Source organism: Canis lupus, chromosome 26 (assembly GCF_011100685.1).
Source record: "Canis lupus familiaris isolate Mischka breed German Shepherd chromosome 26, alternate assembly UU_Cfam_GSD_1.0, whole genome shotgun sequence".
NCBI lineage: Eukaryota > Metazoa > Chordata > Mammalia > Carnivora > Canidae > Canis > Canis lupus.
Genome location: NC_049247.1, coordinates 34,515,913 through 34,536,742, shown reverse-complemented (window position 1 = coordinate 34,536,742; position 20,830 = coordinate 34,515,913). Strand labels below are relative to the sequence as shown.

Here is a 20,830-nt window from a genome sequence, read left to right as displayed (position 1 = left end):
ATAATCATGAACATTCTGTGCCCTCAGGTCTTGGTTCCTAAATGCCATCTGCCCCACTTAAAGAAACCAAAGCTTTTTAGAAAAACGGTTAGATCTGGAACAGGAATAAGAGAAGAATAAAGTGGATCTGGAACATGTTGCTGTGCTGGAAAATAGCTCGGGGCTCAAAATGTGACAGGGCCATGTGACAAGGACTTGTAAAGGACAGGCTGGCTCATCAAGACGAGTTCTGGGACAATTTGAGCATAAGGATATATAATGATTGTAATGGACAACAATCAACTGAAGAAGATAAATTTTTGAATTCATATTTGGTATTGATAAATAAGAATAAATACACAGGGGAGCAGAGATAGCTTTTCTTTTAGTTGAATGCCAACTAATCAATGTCAAAGAGGTGACAGCATCAGAAAATCATCATTTGGCAGCAATCATAATAATAATTCAGCCAAAGAACCTCAATAGATATTAAAAAAATAATGAGGGGAAATAAATAAGGGAAGGACATTTGCATAATCTCAAATCATCCACACACTTGAAGGCTGGGGCAATTTAGAACAGGTTACGCACCTTGTCACTGGAATGGGACCCAGGTAAACCATCTGTCATCTGATAGGAGGCAATGAGATTAACACAGCATCACCTCAGGGATACTCTTGCCGAAATATCAGGACTTAACCAGTCACGGAGAGACACCAACGAACCCAAATTGAAGGAAAATGTACAAAATAAGCAACCTGCAATCTTCAACAGCATGAAGGGAGAATTGCTGCAGATTGAGGAGAGAAACATGCTATCCTGCTTTGGGTCATTTTGCCAAAAAGGACGTTGCAAGCATAACCGGCAAAAATTGACTGGAGTCACAGGTCCAGACGGTAGTAATGCACCAAAGTCATGGCCTGATTTCGACAATGGGGTGGAGGTTACATAGGAGACCGCGCTGTTCATAGGGATTGGAGATCATACTTGGTGAATGCCCAGCATGCTGGTAACTTATTCTCAAACATCCTTGTTCAATTCTCATATTTTTTTTCTGTCAAGTCTTATAGCATTTCAAAAGCAAAATGAACATGAAACAAATATGTGTGCATGATGACAATGGTGAAATCACCTGTATGTGTATCACATATGTCCTTTACAACACACACACTCACATGATTTACACAATTGTGTGTGGCCAGGATGGGATGCACACCAGGGGGTTCAGGTGAGCTCTCCCATGAGGAAGGGCTGGGGAGTCACTGGGGTGGGGGAAGGAGGTGAGGAAGGGGAGGTGAGGCAAAAACAGGAAACAGAAAAGAAAGCTGCATAAAAAGGAAAGAGAGCGGGAGATGATTGCACTTATGAATATATACATATTAATTGTAAAAATAAAATTACATAAAGGAAGAGGAAGTGTAAACAGCTAGTGTTGGCATCAATCTGCAAATTTTTCTTCTTGACACACATAGGCGACTTCTGATTCAAATCACCCCACTCATGCTGGTTAAATTAGGAGAAGTGTAGCTGCAATCAAGCCTTGCTGCTCTTTGTAATCATTTGTTTATTGAAATCAAAATTATCTACTTTTATTTGAGGGTAGGTAGTGGGGAAAGCCTCTGTGGCAAAGCTGAGTTAATTTTTATTGCTAGGTAATTCCGCCTCTGTCTCTGAAATATGTTTTCTTCATTTGGAGCTTCTCTAAATAATAATTTAAAAAAAAAAGAATCTTTTTGTGTATGTGGAATGAGGTGAGTATGTGAATGAAGATCAAACAAATGAAGACTTTGTCCTTCACTTTCTTTTTCGAACTGCTACAGGATTTCGTGGATCCATGTAAAATAAAAAGAGTTCAAAGCTAGAACAAGAGACATGCAATTGAATTCTTCAGTTTTCTTAAGTAACTCTTCCGAAGCAAATATTGCTTGTCTTTTTATCTAAAAAACAAACAAACAAAAAAGTTTTCCATGCTCCAAACCAGCTAATTCCAGGCAGTTAAGTGGAGAATCACCACGGGCACTTCTCAGCATCAATTTGATTCCTGTTGTTTTTTCTCTAGACAACTGACACCTATTAGCTGTTTATCGAGTATACCTCAGAAGCACTGTTTCTGTTCTCCTCTAATTTATCAAAATCTCAGGGAAATAACTGCATTTGCATACTGAAGCTTTAATCAACAGTAGCTGACAGAGTGTGAAGCAATAAACAGCTTCAAGGCATGCAATAAACTGCGGTTTATTTACAGAACTGCACAGAGAATCCTTTATTGCCAGTTACTAAAGGTAATACTGATTACTGCTATTATAATACCAGGCACCACCAAAGAGTTGCTCAGTTGAAAGTAATTCTACATCCAAATCCACATTTCAAATTAATCTTTTTTTTTTCTTTTTAATCTAACTTTCAGGAAGAGCACAATGGTTTAATTCTGGTCAATTAAAACAAACGAAAACCCCAGAACTCTTTTTATCAAGTAGTTTAAAAATTCTAAACTTGTCTTTGAATCATAATAGTCCTTTGGCCTCAAGTAAATGAAAATCATCACTTTCATACTCTAGTAATAAACCTTTGTTGAAAGACCTTACATAAGAAAGAGATGACAAAAGCAGGGTTCCAAGGTTTCCACAAAATCTAGCTGAAAGAGGCTAAGGGGTGTCTGTGGACTCTCATCTAGAACACGAGGAAGAGTCCTCCCTCCATGGCTTTAGGAGACATGATAAGAATAAGAAGATTAAAGATTAGAAACCCAGCAGTAAATGGGAAATAAAGGTCGGTGTGAAGTGTCCCTTGCTCAGATCTCCAAAATAGGGCCCTATGGCTACATAGGCTCCCCCAGCGGTTGTCCGTAAAACTTCATTAAAGTTACAGATCTCACAGTTTCACTTATTGCCCCGGTGACCACCGCCCTGTGACCCAGGGCTTCATTAGAGCCTTGGAAACTGAGCCTGAAATTCCTCATCGCACCACCCTTCCCATGCGCCAGCATTCCTGTGTTTAGAAATGCATGGCAATAATTCACTTGGAAAGGCACGCAATTATTGGAAAGAGGGAAAAAAAAATCTCTGGAAAAATGCTAAACTATATTTTCTTAAAATTTGTTCTTCCTCTTCTGAATGAAGAGCTTATTCACCTGAGATAACGTTAACGATGAAAGAGTCAAGTCATTTTTAGAACTTTTGCTTTAATTTTCTTTTTCTTCTTCTTCTTTCTTCTTCTTCTTCTTCTTCTTCTTCTTCTTCTTCTTTCTTCTTTCTTCTTTCTTCTTCCTTCTTCTTCTTCTTCTTCTTCTTCTTCTTCTTCTTCTTCTTCTTCTTCTTCTTCTTCTTTCTTCTTCTTTTTGGATCTTTAGAGGGCTTATGTTATGTTTCATTGCTTGCGTCCCAGAAAACCTCCTACTTGTTCATTCCCCTTTACTTCATCTTGAGGCTGCAAGCCCCCAGATACCCATTTCAGATCGAATTAAGGATAAGATGGTTTTTATCATCTCTGTGTGATAAAACTCTGATATGCCTCCCAAATGCCCCTTCAAGGAAGTAAAGAAACTATTCCCCTATATGTCAGAAACGTCACCTACTGAGGCCCTTCATCTGTTGCTCCATTTGAAGAGAGCCATCATGTCAAGGCCAACCTGTTTTCTTTTTCTTTTCTTTCTTTCTTTCTTTCTTTCTTTCTTTCTTTCTTTCTTTCTTTCTTTCTTTCTTTTCTCTTTCTTCTTTCTTTCTTCTTTCTTTCTTTCTCTTTCTTTCTTTCTTTCTTTCTTTCTTTCTTTCTTTCTTTCTTTCTTTCTTTCTTTCTTTCTTTTCTCTTTCTTCTTTCTTTTTTTTTTTGCCAACCTGTTTTTTAAGGCAACCTGCATCTGACTCTTGCTTGCATACAGGTGTATGAAGGCCTGCCTCACTGTGCCGACCTTCCAACTCGAAAGGGCTCTCTTGACTCTAGAGCTTTCCACTATGGTCAGCTGAAGCTTACTTTCTACCTAAACTTAGTTCTGCTTTGCTTTCCTCACCTTTCCCACAGGAGTCAATTCCAAAAACACTCTTTAATAGACACCTGCAGCTGAATCTTCATCTCAAAGTCTCTTTCTCTGGAAACTCAACCTAAGACAGACACCTATCTATGTAGCAACCCCCCCTAAAAAAATTAGATCATACCGTCGGCCATGGGTTTAGAGTTTTAGGGCAGGGAGTTAAGGAGGAAATATGAATGAATCAGATGTATGAGCATTTAGCAACTTAAATCCAGGAGAACAATGAACTAATCTCAGGAGTGAATGTAAACAAAAGAAGAAGATGAAGAAGAAGGAGAAGAAGATGAAGATGAAGAAAAAGAAGAGGAGGAGGAAGAGGAGGAGGATGAGGAGGTGGTGGTGGTGGTGGTTAGGAGCTTGAACTGTGGAGCATTCCCACTTTTAAGAGTCGGGGCAGGGATCCCTGGGTGGCGCAGCGGTTTGGCACCTGCCTTTGGCCCAGGGCGCGATCCTGGAGACCCGGGATCGAATCCCACATCGGGCTCCCAGTGCATGGAGCCTGCTTCTCCCTCTGACTATGTCTCTGCCTCTCTCTCTCTCTCTCTGTGACTATCATAAATAAATAAAAAATTAAAAAAAAAAAAGAGTCGGGGCAATGATTAAAAACAACAAATACCCACCATTTGCTTCGACATGGATGGAACTGGAGGGTATTATGCTGAGTGAAATAAGTCAATCAGAGAAGGACAAACATTATATGGTCTCATTCATTTGGGGAATATAAATAATAGCAAAAGGGAATAAAGGGGAAAGGAGAAAAAATGAGAGGGAAATATCAGAAAGGGAGACAGAACATGAGAGACTCCAAACTCTGGAAAACGAACTAGGGGTGGTGGAAAGGGAGATGGGCGGGGTGGGTGGAGGTGACTGGGTGATGGGCACTGAGGGGGGCACTTGATGGGATGAGCACTGGGTGTTACGCTTATGTTGGTAAATTGAACTCCAATTTAAAAAATATGTAAAAAAAAAAAAAAAAAGTCGGGGCAATGAGGAGAAGTCATTAGAGTAGACTGAGATGGGATCAGCCAGGGAGGATGGGGAGCAACCCAGGACACACAAGGTGGTGTGCTGGAAATCAAACCAGTGAATTTCTGAATAAGAAAGGCATTCTCCACCCTATCACACCTTGCTGATGGGCAGGGAGATGGGGGAATTCACTGGGTAATGGAATAAGCACTAAGGCAAAAGAAAAGGCCCCATCCATGATGGAGAGAGCAGCAGGGAACATGACCAAGGCGCTCTCCAAGCCAGCCTGGCTATGTGATCGGAGTAGCTTCCACAGTGAAGGGAAGCACAGAGATGGGTAAGCAGCTGGGTAGGTTATGGGATCAAGGGCATTTTGTGTTGTTCACTTGTATTTAATTGGGAGACACCACTGAGGATTTTCACATCGCCGGAAATGGTCAGATAGAGCAGGAACCGTTCACGCTGTAGGAAAAGGTTAAAAGGGTGATTCTGGAGCAATGTCCTTGGAGCAGCCCAGAGTGGGTGGGATCTAGGAGAGTGCTTTCGGATCAGCGCAAAGCACTCACACTTGAAAGGTGCTGTGTTTTCATTTTTCACTGGGCCTTGCAAACGGCATAGCCAGTCCTGAGTGCTGCTCTAGTGTGGTCCAAGGTCACAGGGTCATTCCACAAAGTGGTTATTATGGATCATGACCATATAAGAAATTTGGAGCAAAATCCTCTAGAGTAGAATTTATAGTAGCTTAGGAAGAAAAAAAAAAAAAAAGAGTGATGTGACAGTGATTTTATATCTTTTGAACCCAATAGGGGAAAAAAAAATAATAAAAGCTTGTGCTTTTTGTCTCCTATTTCCTTTTTCTAGTCATTCATTTAGATGCATCCTCCATTTCGGAGGTTCTGAAGAAGCCCTGATCGAGTATGCAAGTGACAGCTTCAATAGACACAGGAGTGCTAATTTTTAATCACAGGAGTAAAAACAAAATGTACAAATGCAGGTGCAGAGAGATTGGTAGATGTGGTGACAAAAGGCTGTAAAAGTCTTCATCCACAGGTTTGATGAAAATATGGGGCAGGAGAAGTGCTCCAATAAGGCTCCTTTGCTTGCCGGGGAATCTCTGTCTCGGGTCTGCACACAAGCCACAGCTCATCATCTGTGTCCGTCTCTACAACCAGCCCCAGCTCTTCTGCTTTATGCTCGGTGATATCAGAAAAGACCACTTTATCTTACTAACTTATTTTTAAGCACTTATTTTTAAGAGAATTTGAGAATGTGGCTTTATTTCTTGCACCATGTCAAGAAGATCATTTCTCCCCACTTTTTATATGCCCTACTTCTCGTTAAGGCTGAGGCAGGAGTAAGCCTAAGTCCGCTAACACAGGCCCTTAAGTCATTTATCCCATATCTGTGTATATGAGAAGTAGATAGGATATGAGATAAAGTGGATAGCGTACAACTCCTCTGGGGCGAGAGCTCACATATTAACCTTTTATATTTCCTTCTTGAGGAAGGAAGGGTTGGGAGAAAAAAAATAATTTAGAAGCCACCTGTTTTAAATGCATCAGACCTCGGTTTCTCCTTTCCCTGCCCTCCCTGACACTTCCCTGGCTTTCTGCCTATGAGCATATTGTGGCCTATGGAGGATTTACAGGGGCCGAATTACTGTTTGAGAAGAGGAAGACACGTATATGAATAGAGGATAGATTTAAAAATAGGGTTTTCTCACTATTGACAGCTTTATATGCCTGTAGATGAAAAATCATTTCCTATAATATATATCCCATAATGTCAAGGGGATTAGACATTTTTTTTTGGAGGAGGGGGGGACTTAAGCCTATCCGAACACCTATTTTAAAGAAGAAGAATTTGCACTACAAATGAGATTTAATTTTTGCAAGAAGGAATTGCTTGGCATTGTGAGACATCTCCCTATCTCTCAAATTTATCTGTGTCAATCCATCCAGCCATCTCTTCTTCACCCCAAATACAAAGTATACATGGGAGCCAGATGACCAGTAGCAGTGGTGTGTTTCCAATTCCTTACGTGCGCCTACAGTGAGCTTATTCACCTGAGATAACGTTAACGATGAAAGAGCCACCTGAGATCTAGGGTAAGGAAAGACGAGAGGCAACTTGAACTGAAAATAAAGAGGAAAATAAATGAGACTTCCATTCCTCACTCTTATCAAAATCAGGGAAACCTAAATAGAGTGAGTTATAGATCGCTAAATTGAAGGGAAAGCAGTCATCTTTTTAGCACACTGTGCGGCATTAATCTATGCACTAACATGAAAGAATCGGAATGTGTTAAGAAAAGCTTCTTTGATGACAGAAGAGCAAATCTGCAAGTGACAGATCCAAAGCGATCCCCGTAATATAAATGACACTGCAGATCCTATGGCCCGGGGCTCATGATTCATGCACAGTGTACCTGCGCCAGCTTCGAGACATCCATGAATCATGAACTCTTATCATCTTCAGGGAAAAAAAGTATCCTGTTTTACAAGAAATATTCATCAAAAAAAAAAATAAAAAAGAAATAAAGAGAAGAAAGAACCCCCAAACCTTCTAGAACATTTGAAGGAAGTCAGAAAAACGAATTAGCACCTCCGACAGGACCTGTTAATGCAGAAGGGCATGCGATACAATGGCCTGCATTTCTTTCAAACTGTTCTGGAAATGGATCAATTCTGCATCAAATCAAGGCAGCAGGCATTTTTCTTCAGGACTAAAATTAATAATTCCTTGAGGCACATGGTTTAAATTTTACAGCTTTCAGAAACTATTAAAAAGGAGAAGAATGGATAAGGGTGCAAGGGAACTGCATGTGGCCAGCTGACCCGCCACTGCCTGACACTCCTCCTCAGGCACTTTCATTAGAAAAATGCACGTTTTTCCCTCAGGTAGGCAGACATGCAACGTCCAACTTCTCACACCTTTCTGTTTTCTCCCGTCATCTGTGTCCAAGTTGTCAACGGGCCACTGCAGCTCTGGGCACCAGGAGCCAGGAAAAGGAAAGAGACTCAAACTGCAAGAGCCAGCTCAGCTCAGGACACAAATTGGGAATGAGGGCGAAATTAGGTTTTCCAGCTTCGGTGGTCATTAACTCCATGCTACTATTATTATTTTTTTACATGCTATTATTTTTCACTTTTGTGCAGAAGCAAGAAGCGACCACAAGAAAATGAAATCAAGTCAGATCAAGCCGACCTTAAAAAGAAAAGAAGCATTTGCTCTGTGGGCGAATGAAGTGACTACAAGTCCGAGCAGCGCCGAGGGCCCCTGAACCTGTCGCCAGGAAGGGCAGAGCACTGACTATCGGGCTTGATTTGGGCTTGATTTGGGACCAGCACTCCCCAGCAGGCTTCTCCTGGACTTCGGAAAAGCGACTGCACTGCTTTGTTAAATATATAAAAGACCAGGAAGCTTTCAAATGCCTAGAGTAGTTCCTGGCTAACAGTGCCAATTACAATTAGATGTTGTGTTTCTTTTTTTTTTTTTTACTTAAGATTTTATTTATTTGTTCATGAGAGACACACAGAGAGAGGCAGAGACACAGGCAGAGGGAGAAGCAGGCTCCAAGCAGCCCAATGTGGGACTCGATCCCAGGACCCCGGGGGTCACGATCTGAGCCCAAGGCAGATGCTCAACCACTGAGCCACCCTGGTGTCCCTACAATTAGATATTGGTGACATTATTACTAATATGGATCTGTTAACCACCTGCCTCTTGGACTGCCAAAGTGTCACTTTGTCCTCTAAATTGCAAGTGATCACTTCTTCTTGATGGAACAACTAGTAAAACCATAAAGGGGGCGAATATCTTTGCAATGCGTCCATTCTCCTGTGTTCTTTGACAGTCCACTTTCCTAGTCATCAATCCAAATGCCTGGTACCTTCTTGCTCACCTTTAAAGCCCCAAATCTTCAGGTGAGTTAACAGAAAAACGATGGTAATGAACAGGAATGAGAATGATTACCATTCTGACACTGAGCTACACAATTTACACTATTTGTCTAATCTGGGCTTCCTTAACCCAAGACAATCATCTCCGTCTTGTTTCCCAAGCTCTTAAAATTATGCTTTCTGGTCTACACCTAAGGGCGAATTAGTCCGTTTTATTCAACTAATATTGATTGACACACAAATATTGACCTATTATACACACATAATACCTTGGTAACGAATGTTGCTTCTGTGTTCAGCCAACTCACGTGAGACCCAACTCACACAACAGATTATTCTGATGAAGTTTATTTATTTATTTATTTATTTATTTATTTATTTATTTTTGACGCAGTTTAAATTATCAAATGTAATATATGAATCTAATGTTGGGTCTTAGGATTGTGAAGATATGTATTATATCTTATCTCTTTTAGCGGTGCCATTAAACTTAATTTAAATATAATGGATGGGCACGATTATGTGCGCAAAGGTTGCTTTTTGGTTTTGGCTTGTTGTTTGTTGGTTTGTTTCTTTTTGAATGACTAGTCAGGGCATATGCAGAGCACAGCACAATTTTTTCCTTCTTCTGTAAAAAGACAGAAAAAATTTTGTACTTTGGGAGCTATAGCTGGTTGTCTGCATATCATTCTTTATTTTTTGTTGCCATTTCATTTGATTTGTCTATATTTTATCAACAAACCTTTAAAAATGTAAAAACGAAACAAAACATTCTCTGTTTACCAGCCAGCCAAACAGGTTGCTTTGCCCACAGGCTATGGTTCTTCACCCTATGCTGCACTCCACCCATTCCTCATTAAAAAATAAATAAATAAATAAATAAATAAATAAATAAATAAATAAATTTCAATAATGGCGATATGTCAAGTAAATTATTGTTTCCATTACCACCCGTTTTCAGAAATAAGTTCACATATTAATAAAATAGAGGCATGGTGGCAAAAATCGAGAGAAGGCAAAAGACATTCTAAATCAAGGAACAATTGCCAGCACTTGCGCTGCCCCAGTCCCTATTCTTCACTCCTCAAGGAACATGTGTGCAAGGAGGGGCATCCTTTACGCCATTCCCATGCATGTGTTTGTTAACCATTTTGTAACACGTACTTGAACTTTCTTTGGGGTGTCCTCACTGACAACAGGTAAATGGATCATTCGATTCCAAACTTGTTTATGATTAAGACTTGTTTTCTTACAGTCGGGCATAAACTTACAGCTGCTGACTAGAGATCTGAACTATTTCTACAAATGTAAAAGATACTAAGCGCCCCATCGTTAATGAGCCATGTTAGAAACAAGTGGAGGTGGATGCGGAGAAAAGGGAACCCTCTTACACTGTTGGTGGGAATGTGAACTGGTGCAGCCACTCTGGAAAACTGTGTGGAGGTTCCTCAAACAGTTAAAAATATACCTGCCCTACGACCCAGCAATTGCACTGTTGGGGATTTACCCCAAAGATACAAATGCAATGAAACGCCGGGACACCTGCACCCCGATGTTTATAGCAGCAATGGCCACGATAGCCAAACTGTGGAAGGAGCCTCGGTGTCCAACGAAAGATGATGGATAAAGAAGATGTGGTTTATGTATACAATGGAATATTACTCAGCTATTAGAAATGACAAATACCCACCATTTGCTTCAACGTGGATGGAACTGGAGGGTATTATGCTGAGTGAAGTAAGCCAGTCGGGAGAAGGACAAACATTATATGTTCTCATTCTTTTGGGGAATATAAATAATAGTGAAAGGGAATATAAGGGAAGGGGGAAGAAATGTGTGGGAAATATCAGAAAGGGAGACAGAACGTAAAGACTGCTAACTCTGGGAAACAAACTAGGGGTGGTAGAAGGGGAGGAGGGCGGGGGGTGGGGGTGAATGGGTGACGGGCACTGGGGGTTATTCTGTATGTTAGTAAATTGAACACCAATAAAAAATAAATTAAAAAAAAAAAAAGAAACAAGTGGAGGAGTGACGTGAGCCAAGGGCCAGAGCCCCTTGTCTTCAAAGCCAGACCCTGCAGACCTGCATCTCCACGTAACCTCTGAACTCTTTGCTTCCCATGTGCTTTCATTCTAAGTACAGAAGTTCATCTCTGCATTATCCTATGGCTGGTTTGAATAAGGAGTCTCCCGGGGAAGAAATTAAATGGTTTCATGTCTCCCAGGGCTGCCATCGAGCTGCTGTGTCGCTTGCTGCCATTTTCGTCCTACAGCCAACTTCCTCAGCTGTGTCTGGGTCTGTAAGTCAACAACTGCCATTTAGTAAGATGCTCTAAGTCTTACTAATATGACATCTTCCTTTTAATTTTAAAACCAACTTCATTTCTAGGCACTTCCAGTGAGTGTGATTTTTCTCATTCATATTCATCTTTCTTACTCTTGTTTCTCCTCTGATGCTGAGATAAGAGAGGCTACGGAGGGAAAATCACACTTCTTAGAGGGACTGACCATGGGGAGGTTGCGTAAGGCTCAGTCAGGCAGCAGCAGACCTCACGGTTACAGGGATGGACTGGATCTCAAGCGGCCATCCTAGGGACTGGTCGTGGCTGTGACATTCTGAGGTAACTCGTGCATCATGCTCGGTTGGTGGCCTTTGGTTGTACATCTTGTTGAGTGTACATGTGTCTCTTTCCCACATGCTACAGTCCTTCATTTTTACCTACACTTAGGAACCCCACCTCTGAGATCTAGGGCCCTGGGTGGGATCCATCTTACCTACAATGCAGGCAGCAGTCCATGCTTCCTTGCCAACTGCCCATTCCACCATGACACCTCTTTCCAGTGTCCTCCTCACAGAGTAGTTGCACTGACTCAAGTCCCAGCGTCCAGCCACTTAAAGAACCAGGTAATAATGTCCCCTTCTTCCTCTTGGATTTTCTTCTCTCAGTCTAAGACTAAGAGAAACACCAGACCAGCAACGACCAGAGCACCAAAAAAATGCCCTCTCCCCTATTTCTTTTTTAATTTTTTAAAAAATTTTATTTATTTATGATAGTCACACACACACACAGAGAGAGAGGCAGAGACACAGGCAGAGGGAGAAGCAGGCTCCATGCACTGGGAGCCCATGTGGGATTCGATTCCAGGTCTCCAGGATCGCGCCCTGGGCCAAAGGCAGGCACTAAACCACTGCGCCACCCAGGGATCCCTCTCCCCTATTTCTAAGGTAAAAGTCTCCAAAACCATATGGGGTCTCTCCTTCCTGTTTTATTGGATGGTATTCTACTAAGAACCAGGAATTCTTCCTCATTTGTAAAATTACAATGATAATAGCTCCCATTGCTTTGGGTTTTTATGAGAATCAAATGGGGAAATGCATGCTGAAGTTTTTTACTTATTTATTTTATTTATATGAAAGTTAGTAGGTGCATATATATTTATATACTTTAATGCTTTAAGTCAATATTTTGAAAACATTGGCAGTTCATCTCTAGGGAAAGTAAAACATCCCTGTTCCACTCACATCATCCTTTGCCAAGTAACCTGTGGAGCTATTTGCCTACAAGAAGATTATACATTCTTGACCTATTAACTCAAGAGTAGCCGATTTGAATTGCTCTGGCCAATGGAAAAAAAAATATGGTAGTTATTACATGCCTGACTCGTGGGTAACAACGAAGAACTGGGTTTTGTTTTGTTCTGTTGTGTTTCCCGCAGCAAACATTGCCCCCAGGAGATCCCTTGTCCTAGCCAGAGGCCACTTCATCAGCTGGATTATGGAGTGAAGACTGAGCACACTGCAGTCTCTGATGACTTCTGATGGCACTGACTGTGGGATTTGGCAACTTGAACCAAGCTATCCAAACTGATCTCAGCTTGACACTTAAAAGTATAATGTGCCCAATAAACACCCAAAAAATAAATAGCGTGGTTTCAAGAGACTGGAAGCTGGTGAGGAAACCTCCTGGAAGTGTTCAGTATGGGAATCGTGGTTGGCAGTGAAAACTCACTTAACAAAATGGTTGCCTGCAATAGCCTGGAAGGCAAGTGATGAACCAAAGAACTCACAGCTCTTGACATCAGAGTAGCCAGGGAGTTAGTGTGTGCCTCCCCCGGGGCGGATTACGCATCCTTGAGGTGAGGAGCTCAGGAGCAGCCTGCCTGGGTTTGGTGGAGGAACCGCAGGAAGTAGGGTCAGGTGTCACTTCTGGAAGAAGCAGTAAGATCCATATTGTGGTTTACTGTGCCTGTCTTTTCACTCTGTCAGAAGAACAACACTGATCCGCACAGAGGCTGCCCCTTCAGTGTGACACGGGTGAAATGATAGAGGATTGAGTGGGATCTGATCCATGGTAGATATACAGTCAGAGTGAGAAATCACCCTTCTCAGTCACAGATTGTTGGCATTCCAAGTCGGGCTGTGTGCAGAACATAACCTAGCTATCTGTAGAGGCGGGTGCCCCATTAAGCGCCATACACATGTTATCTATTATTATTTTTATACGAGCACCAGGGGAAAGGTGATAGGATGAAGGGATTTCAAAATGGGGGGGGGGGGTCCCTGGATGACTCAGTGGTTTAGCGCCTGCCTTCAGCCCAGGGGATGGTCCTAGAGTCCGGGGATCGAGTCCCACATTGGGCTCCCTGCATGGAGCCTGCCTCTCTCTCTTCCTGTGTCTCAGCCTCTCTCTTTCTTTCTCTGTCTTACATGAATAAATAAATAAAATCTTCAAAATGGTGTGGGGGGGTAGAGATGGAGGAGGCTGATGAAGTTAATACATTCTACTTAAGTCTTTGAAGAGACTGGCTTCACATCCAGTGGTGTGAAGGGTTAACAAGTAGCTATGAGTGTAGTGAAAGGTGCTGATTTGGTGCATCTGCTTATTTCTGTAGCAGAAATGTTCCCAGCATGGTTGATTTCAGAGTAACGATGAACATGATGGCACAGAGTGGGGACAGCTGGGCACAGGGGTCCCCGTGATCCCATGATCCCAGTGCACATTGGGGCACACACTTCTACTAGGTTTCACTGGCAAGTGGGGGTGATACACAGTCATGCTTTGGAGAAAGGTCTGACCAACTCTGGAAGAAAAAAAAAAAAGATGCCACCTCATGCCAACCCTGCTCAGCACAGGAAGTTTGGGAAAGCAGAGCTCTGGGTCACATCCTGCTCCACTGAATGCCATGGATGCAGGAGCCACTCAAGACAGCCTTAATAACCCGAGGAAAATCACAGCCTCCACAGCAGCTCCGAGACAAGAATGAAAGGAAAATGCTTTGAAGGGGCAGGGGAAGAGGAGAAATAAGGATTGTTTTCAGAGAAGAAACCACTTTGATCTCAGTCAAAACAGATCATTCTGAAGCCAGGCTGCTGTTACCTTGGAAAATATATTTCCCCACAAATCCTGTCTTTCTAAATTGAGCAGTGAGTCAGCAGTGGGCAGTGAGGCATGTGAAAGGGATGAGGACAGAGCCAGAGGTATCTCTGATGCGTTCTGTTATTAGAAGTCTCTGGGAGAGTAATTTGGTGGAAGCTTTTCAGCTTTTAGGTCACTAGTTTAAATTCAATCTCAGTTGATCATGAGCAGAAGTGAATGGCTGGTGGTTTATGAAAAAAGCCTTGATGATGACATCCTCATTCCCTCCCATAGAGACTGCCACTGCAATTGGCACCCTTTCTTCTGCTCCTACCAAAAGCAGAAAGGGTGAATAGAAATGTCATTTCACGTATTTGCTCAGCTTTTGCAGTAGAGAAATTTGAGATATGAAAAAGCCCAACTTTTTTTTCATCTTTAACTCACAGGTAGAGTTATTCTCCTATAATATGGTTCATGGACCTTCCTGAAATGAGACCTAGGGCCATCTTGTACGTAAGACCATGTTACCTCATAGAAAGTTAAATCTATGTGTACCTTTAACCTAGTTTCTAATGCTAAGTTCTTCTAAAACTGTGGAACAATAACAGCCCAAATATATGACATTGGATACAGTCAAGATACAGAACACTACCATCATCACGAGGATCCATTATAATGCCCTTTTCAGCCATACCTAATTCCTTCCTGCCCCTATTACCTCCCTCCACTAGGGGCAGCTAATCTGTCTTCATGTCTTTAATGTCATTAAAAAATGCTATGTAAATATGGAATCATTTATGTAACCTTTTGAGGTGGACTTTTTTAAAAAAAGAAAAAAAAAATCCCGAAACCAAAGTGCAGGTCCTGAGGAGGAATATACAATGGCATATTCGGAGGAGATATTTAAATGTGAAACACGTACAGTTTCTTAGGCTGAATCTCACTAATCTAGGATTTATTTACTTGTTCTTCTTGTTTAAACAAATCCATATTATATATATATATATTTTTTTCATTATTCCATTAAATGTACTTGTCTTCATATTTGGTTTTCAGAGACTCTGGGTTTCCTTTATTTTGTCCATTAAAATACTCCACATTTCCTTGTTGCTAATATGTCTACCTTTACATAATTTCGTTCCCCACATGTTTTAACGGTAAATGAACAACAGAAACAAAGTCTATAGCTATATGGGAAAAGCCACAAAATGGATAGTAGAGCAGAGCACAGAGGAGTATCAGGTCATGTAAGACAAAGCTCCGGGCAACCTCGGGGACTAGGAGGGATTTAAGGGAATGAGGCTAGTTTTGAAAATGATGAAAATTGAGTCAACTGATCTAGGCCTCATTCACTTTTCAGGAGGTTCACTTTCCACATCTGGAAAATAAGGCTGATGTGTCTCATTACATTTACATCCTTTCCAATTCAAACATTCGGTGCAATCTCCACTTGTAATGTACCTCATCAGGCTTTCAGGAAGAGGGTGTCTGCCTCCAAACGAGAGGTGATCAAGATGTAACTATGCTCGTGTCACCTCATTTGGTGGTAAAGATCGATTGTGGCATTTCTCTGGAGTCTCACATCAACATCTCTCCTAACCGTCAAGGCGAGCTTCCAGAACTCTCGTCTGGGGCTCAGGCTCAGCCATTCCCGTGTAACAACACCGACAGAAGGGGAGTTCCCTGTCCTCTAGACATCCACAGGTCAAGTGATGTATCGTGTGACGATGTTTACAGCAAGGGGCAGTTACCGACACCACACGTAGGCTGATTTGTAGATTCAGTTGAAGATACAGCCTTTTCTGGCCAAATGTGCTTTATCCACGAATATGTAAACAGTGAAAACCAAGCAACCATCCTGCAAGTAACTCACATGCCCATGAAACTGGAGCTGCAAACAGAAATATCAGCTAGACCTCCTCCCTTCACCTAAACGAATAAAGGAGGCCCAGCAATTACAAGATTCGCCCACAGCCTCAGAATGGAGTTGTCTGCCTCAGAATTAGGATGCCTACCGTCAGTCCGTGAACCCATAGCTATTTTCTCTATACAGCACTGCAGCAAAAGTAAATCCTGCTGGGCAAAGGAATCCGAGACAGAAAATAATAGTCAGCTGCAGACTCTTTGGGTGCAAAGCACAAAATATTCAAGTGCGTATTTCGAATCCTTTCATTTGCTCTTGTAATGATTGCAGCTAATCCCCGCCAGATAATGTTAGTCCTTCCGTTGTGGCAATCAATAGAATAGATTAGCTGAGGAAACCCTCCATCCATATTACCCCATTTTCCATTCCAAATGGAAATTTCCTTCACTAGGGTGCAAGCAGATGTGCGAACCCCCCCCCCAACATGTCCCCATGGACAAATACAGACCCATCAGCCTTCAAGGCTGTCCCCCTAGAGCTGCAGGTATATAGTAAGAAGCATACCTGTAGATTTAATAAAACAGCACCAATCCTCATGGCTTCGCTGATTTCAAGGCTGTACATCAACTGTGGGAAGCGAGGAGGGCTTTGATTATTGGGAGGAAGCACTTCAATGTACACGGTGCAGATGGAGTGCCTGCAGAGAAAGACGACAAAACAGGCCGGGTAAAAATCTTCATCACCTTTAATGACAGACTGCAGTCCGCATTCCGTCGTTGGGCTTCCAGTGGAGGACATTTTGAATTTTTAGAGAAAACTATAAAATAATTGAAAATGAAAGGATGGCAAAATAAAAGCTACCACCAAGACATCATGTTTCTATGAAATTATCTTAGTAAAAAGAGAAATGCCTCAGGGTACCGATTTTTCCTACTTAGGTTAATAGGGCGAATTAAAAAGGAATAGCTGTACAAATACAGCTAATAAATTAACAGGAGCCTTGACTCCTGACTTTACTTTTTAATGTCTTTCTAATAGCAAAAAGCATTCTATAAATATCCGGTAATATGAGCTGTCCTTGGGGCTCTCTTCCTATTAAACCAGCAGAGGGAGTATTGATTAAAATAACACACAAAACAAAGTACGGGCTGTGTTTTATTAGTTTTCTTGCTGACATCAATGGGTTCCCGTAAATGCACGTCAAGAGTCAGGCCCATAAAGTAATCATTGTATAAAATAGTTGCAAACAAAACTAAAGGTGTTTTTAAGTCTTGTTTGACAAATATACTATGAAAAGCTAGAAATTAGATTTACTTAAGCCTTACATTGGCAGGGAATTCTTTTTTTTTTTTTTTTTTTTGAAGGAAAAGAGGTGCTTCTGTAACTATAAAGACAAAAATACTAGCACTAACATAATCAACTTTTTTGGTATCTCTGAACTCTGAAATTCCTTTGTTCCACAAAAGCTAAAGAAGTAAGACATTCAAGGTTTATGGAGAAGCGACACTGGCTAAAATTATCGTAATGAGAAAGATGGAAGAAGATGCCACCACTACCGTTTGACTACGGAGTCAGCCTTCCGTCTTGGAGAACACACAGCCACTGTCTGTGCTGTATGCTTTGAACTTATTTTAACAAAATCACCCCTGTTTACTAAAAAGCACATTTGTTGTCATTTTTATTTGGGGTCTAGAATTTTCTTTTTTTTTTTAAAGATTTTATTGATTCATGTAAGACACGGAGAAGCAGAGACATAGTCAGAGGGAGAAGCAGGATCCCTGTGGGGAGCCTGACACAGGACTCGATTCCAGGGCCCTGGGATCACGACCTGAGCCGAAGGCAGATGTTCCACCCTAGTGCCCCTAGAATTTTCTTACAGTAGCCCAAAGTTCTCTTGGGGAACCTGGGTGGCTCAGTGGATTAAGCATCCAACTCTTGATTACGTCTCAGATCATGGTCTCAGGATCCTGAGGTCGAGCCCAAGTTAGACTTTGCCTGAACATAGAGCCCATTTCAGATTCTCTCCTTCTCCCTCTGCCCCTCCTCACCAGCTCACCTGCTCACTCTGTCTGTCTGTCTCTCTCTCTCTAAAAGAGATCAAGGTTCTTTTTATTAATTGCTTCCATTAAAATGCCTAAGTCCAAATTCTTCCTGGACATGCCCTCAGTAGATAAGATACCTACAGAATATAAGCACCTCAAAAAAGCCGCAGTGACTTAAAAATCATCCTTAATATTTATCACAATGTTGTTCCAAAATAATCTCATTTTAAGTTAAAGTCTTTACTTTTTAATCCTTTAGAATCAGCCAATGTATCTGTATTTATTCTGGCCTCTGGATTTATCACTGTACTGTTAAAATTAATCGATAAAATCAATCAAATTGTAATCGTTTTTCTTTTCAAAGAAAAAAAATATATATTACAACTGAGACTTGAAGAGTAAGATGTTTACGGTAGGTTAAAATGGTTGATGAAGTGTTACTTATATACTTGTAGGTATTAATCTCAGGATTATATGCAAAAAAAACATGGTGTGAAGAAAAATATCCACGTTACCGAATTTAATGTGCATTCCAGAGCCCCACTGTCCTCTTGTGGGAATGCAGGAGCTTCTGTTTGAAGTGGATCTGTTATATCCCAGCCAACGACCTCGCTTCAACAGTGTCCTCGAGATACATACTCGCCCTGATACTACCCTCATGACCCTGACTTCTTTTAACACCCGTTATTCATCAAGTCATTTAAACATTTTATAAATCTGTTCCTTTTTCTGGCCAGCACATTGTCTGTGCACAATAAACCTTACAGTGTCTACCCTCTGCCATATTGGTAATGACCCTGGCTGAGTGATGTTGTTCAACACAGGCCTGTAACCACACATTCCCAAGTTAGAATGTGGATGCTACCACTGTGTGATCCCGGACAAATTATTTCAGTTTTACCACTGCCATCTAAACAATGAAGATGATACTAACATCCAGGTTAGCCTAAGGGTTAGATAAGATTACATATATGTGTGCGTGCGCACGTGTACGTATGTGTATTGTGTAATATATGCTTATGTATGCATCTATAAAAACATTTATCCATTTTTTTTAAGATTTTATTTATTTATTCATGGGAGACACAGAGAGAGACAGAGAAGCAGAGACACAGGCAGAGGGAGAAGCAGGCTCCATGCAGGGAGCCTGACGCGGGACTCGATCCCGGGTCCCCAGGATCAGGCCCTGGGCGGAAGGCGGCGGTAAACTGCTGAGCCACCCGGACTGCCCAACATTTATCCATTATGATTGATAACTTCAACATAAGGAGTCTTATTTTTTTCTGTGGAATGGGGGTAAATAAGCTTACATATACCTTATTAATTTTCCTTATAATATTTTAAGCATTTTAATTGCATCTTTTCACTTTTCTAGGCTAAATACATATGGGCATGATACCCCGGTCGCCCCCCCACCCCAAGTGGGGTGTGGTAGTGTTCAGGTTAGGACATATTAGGTCAGAATCTTCTACTGTGGGACAGAAGAGTCTACATTTGCTCTGGATGGACAATATCCTGACACGCACTTGGGTTTGAAGACCACTGGCCCCGGAAGCTCTTGGCAACAAAACATGTGGACTCACCTGCTTTTTAAGTGAGCAGCCTGGGGGGTTCCTCTGTAAATCAGCCTAATGCTCTGTGACCCTGGGGGTAAGAGATTCCCTCACTGATGAACATTTTTCTTTGACCTAGAACACACTTCACCTCCATACTCAAACTTCTCTTTCAAAAAGTTAGGCCTTTCTTGCTTTTGACATTTTTTACCGTTTCTGCCTACTGGTCTGGAGGACTTTCTGATGTCTTCACCAGAACATGAGCCTCCTCCCACTCATGAAAGTCTGGTTCACACTAAGCTGATTGTACTCTGTGTGCTTCCGCATTCTTCCCCCTTTGGCTGTTTTCCCACAAGAGGACTAAACTACTTACACCCACGGTACCGCACAAAAGACCTCTACACCCAAAGAGCCTGGTGTGTCTGCTGCAGAGGAGACAACTTTAAAATGCAAGACAAAAAAAAAAAAAAAAAAAAAAAAAAAAACAAGACAAACAGAGACCCTCTACCCCTAGGCAGAGGACACACAGAACTTCCCGTGGTCCGACACCAGCTTCTCCTTCCCGCAACCTTATATCCTCCTTTCCTCTGCTCCTTTCCACAGAAATTCAAATGCTGAAGTTGCTAATTACACGTGTTTGTGGCCCCCCACCCCCACCTTGATCTTGGAGTTGTTTGAGAAAGAACATGTTTCAAGATCTAGCATTTTTCATCTTCAACTTCCTGGCACTTCCTACAATGGGTTGAAATAAGGACCTGCCTTCTTGAGGCTGACTGCCTTATAAAAAAAAGCATGAGAGACTCTTAACTCTGGGAAATAAAAAGGGGGTAGTGGAAGGGAGTTGGGTGGGGTGGAAGGGGTGCCTGGGTGATGGGCACCGAGGGGGGCACTTGATGGGATGAGCACTGGGTGTTATACTATATGTTGGCAAATCGAACTCCAATAAACAATATACAAAAAATAAAATAAAAAAATAAAATGAGATCTCCTTTTTCTCCCTGAAGTCAGCATGGTGTCAGAGTAAGCTTTTCTGAAGCTAAATACCAATAGTATTCACAATAAAATGATACCATTAGGGTTGTAATAAATACTAGTAATTCAACAGCATCAGTTAAGCACATAATAAAACAGGACAGTCACT

General features: G+C 41.6%; 1 protein-coding gene across 2 annotated transcripts in view; it reads right to left on the bottom strand.

Moving 5' to 3' along the window:
- PCDH15 (protocadherin related 15) overlaps positions 1-20,830 on the bottom strand; it is a 737,973-nt gene that overhangs the window by 275,988 nt on the left and 441,155 nt on the right. For both annotated transcript variants that reach the window (XM_038576025.1, XM_038576024.1), the window contains exon 14: positions 16,659-16,791. In XM_038576025.1, the coding sequence (XP_038431953.1) occupies positions 16,659-16,791 (133 nt within the window). The remainder of the gene's footprint in view (positions 1-16,658; positions 16,792-20,830) is intronic.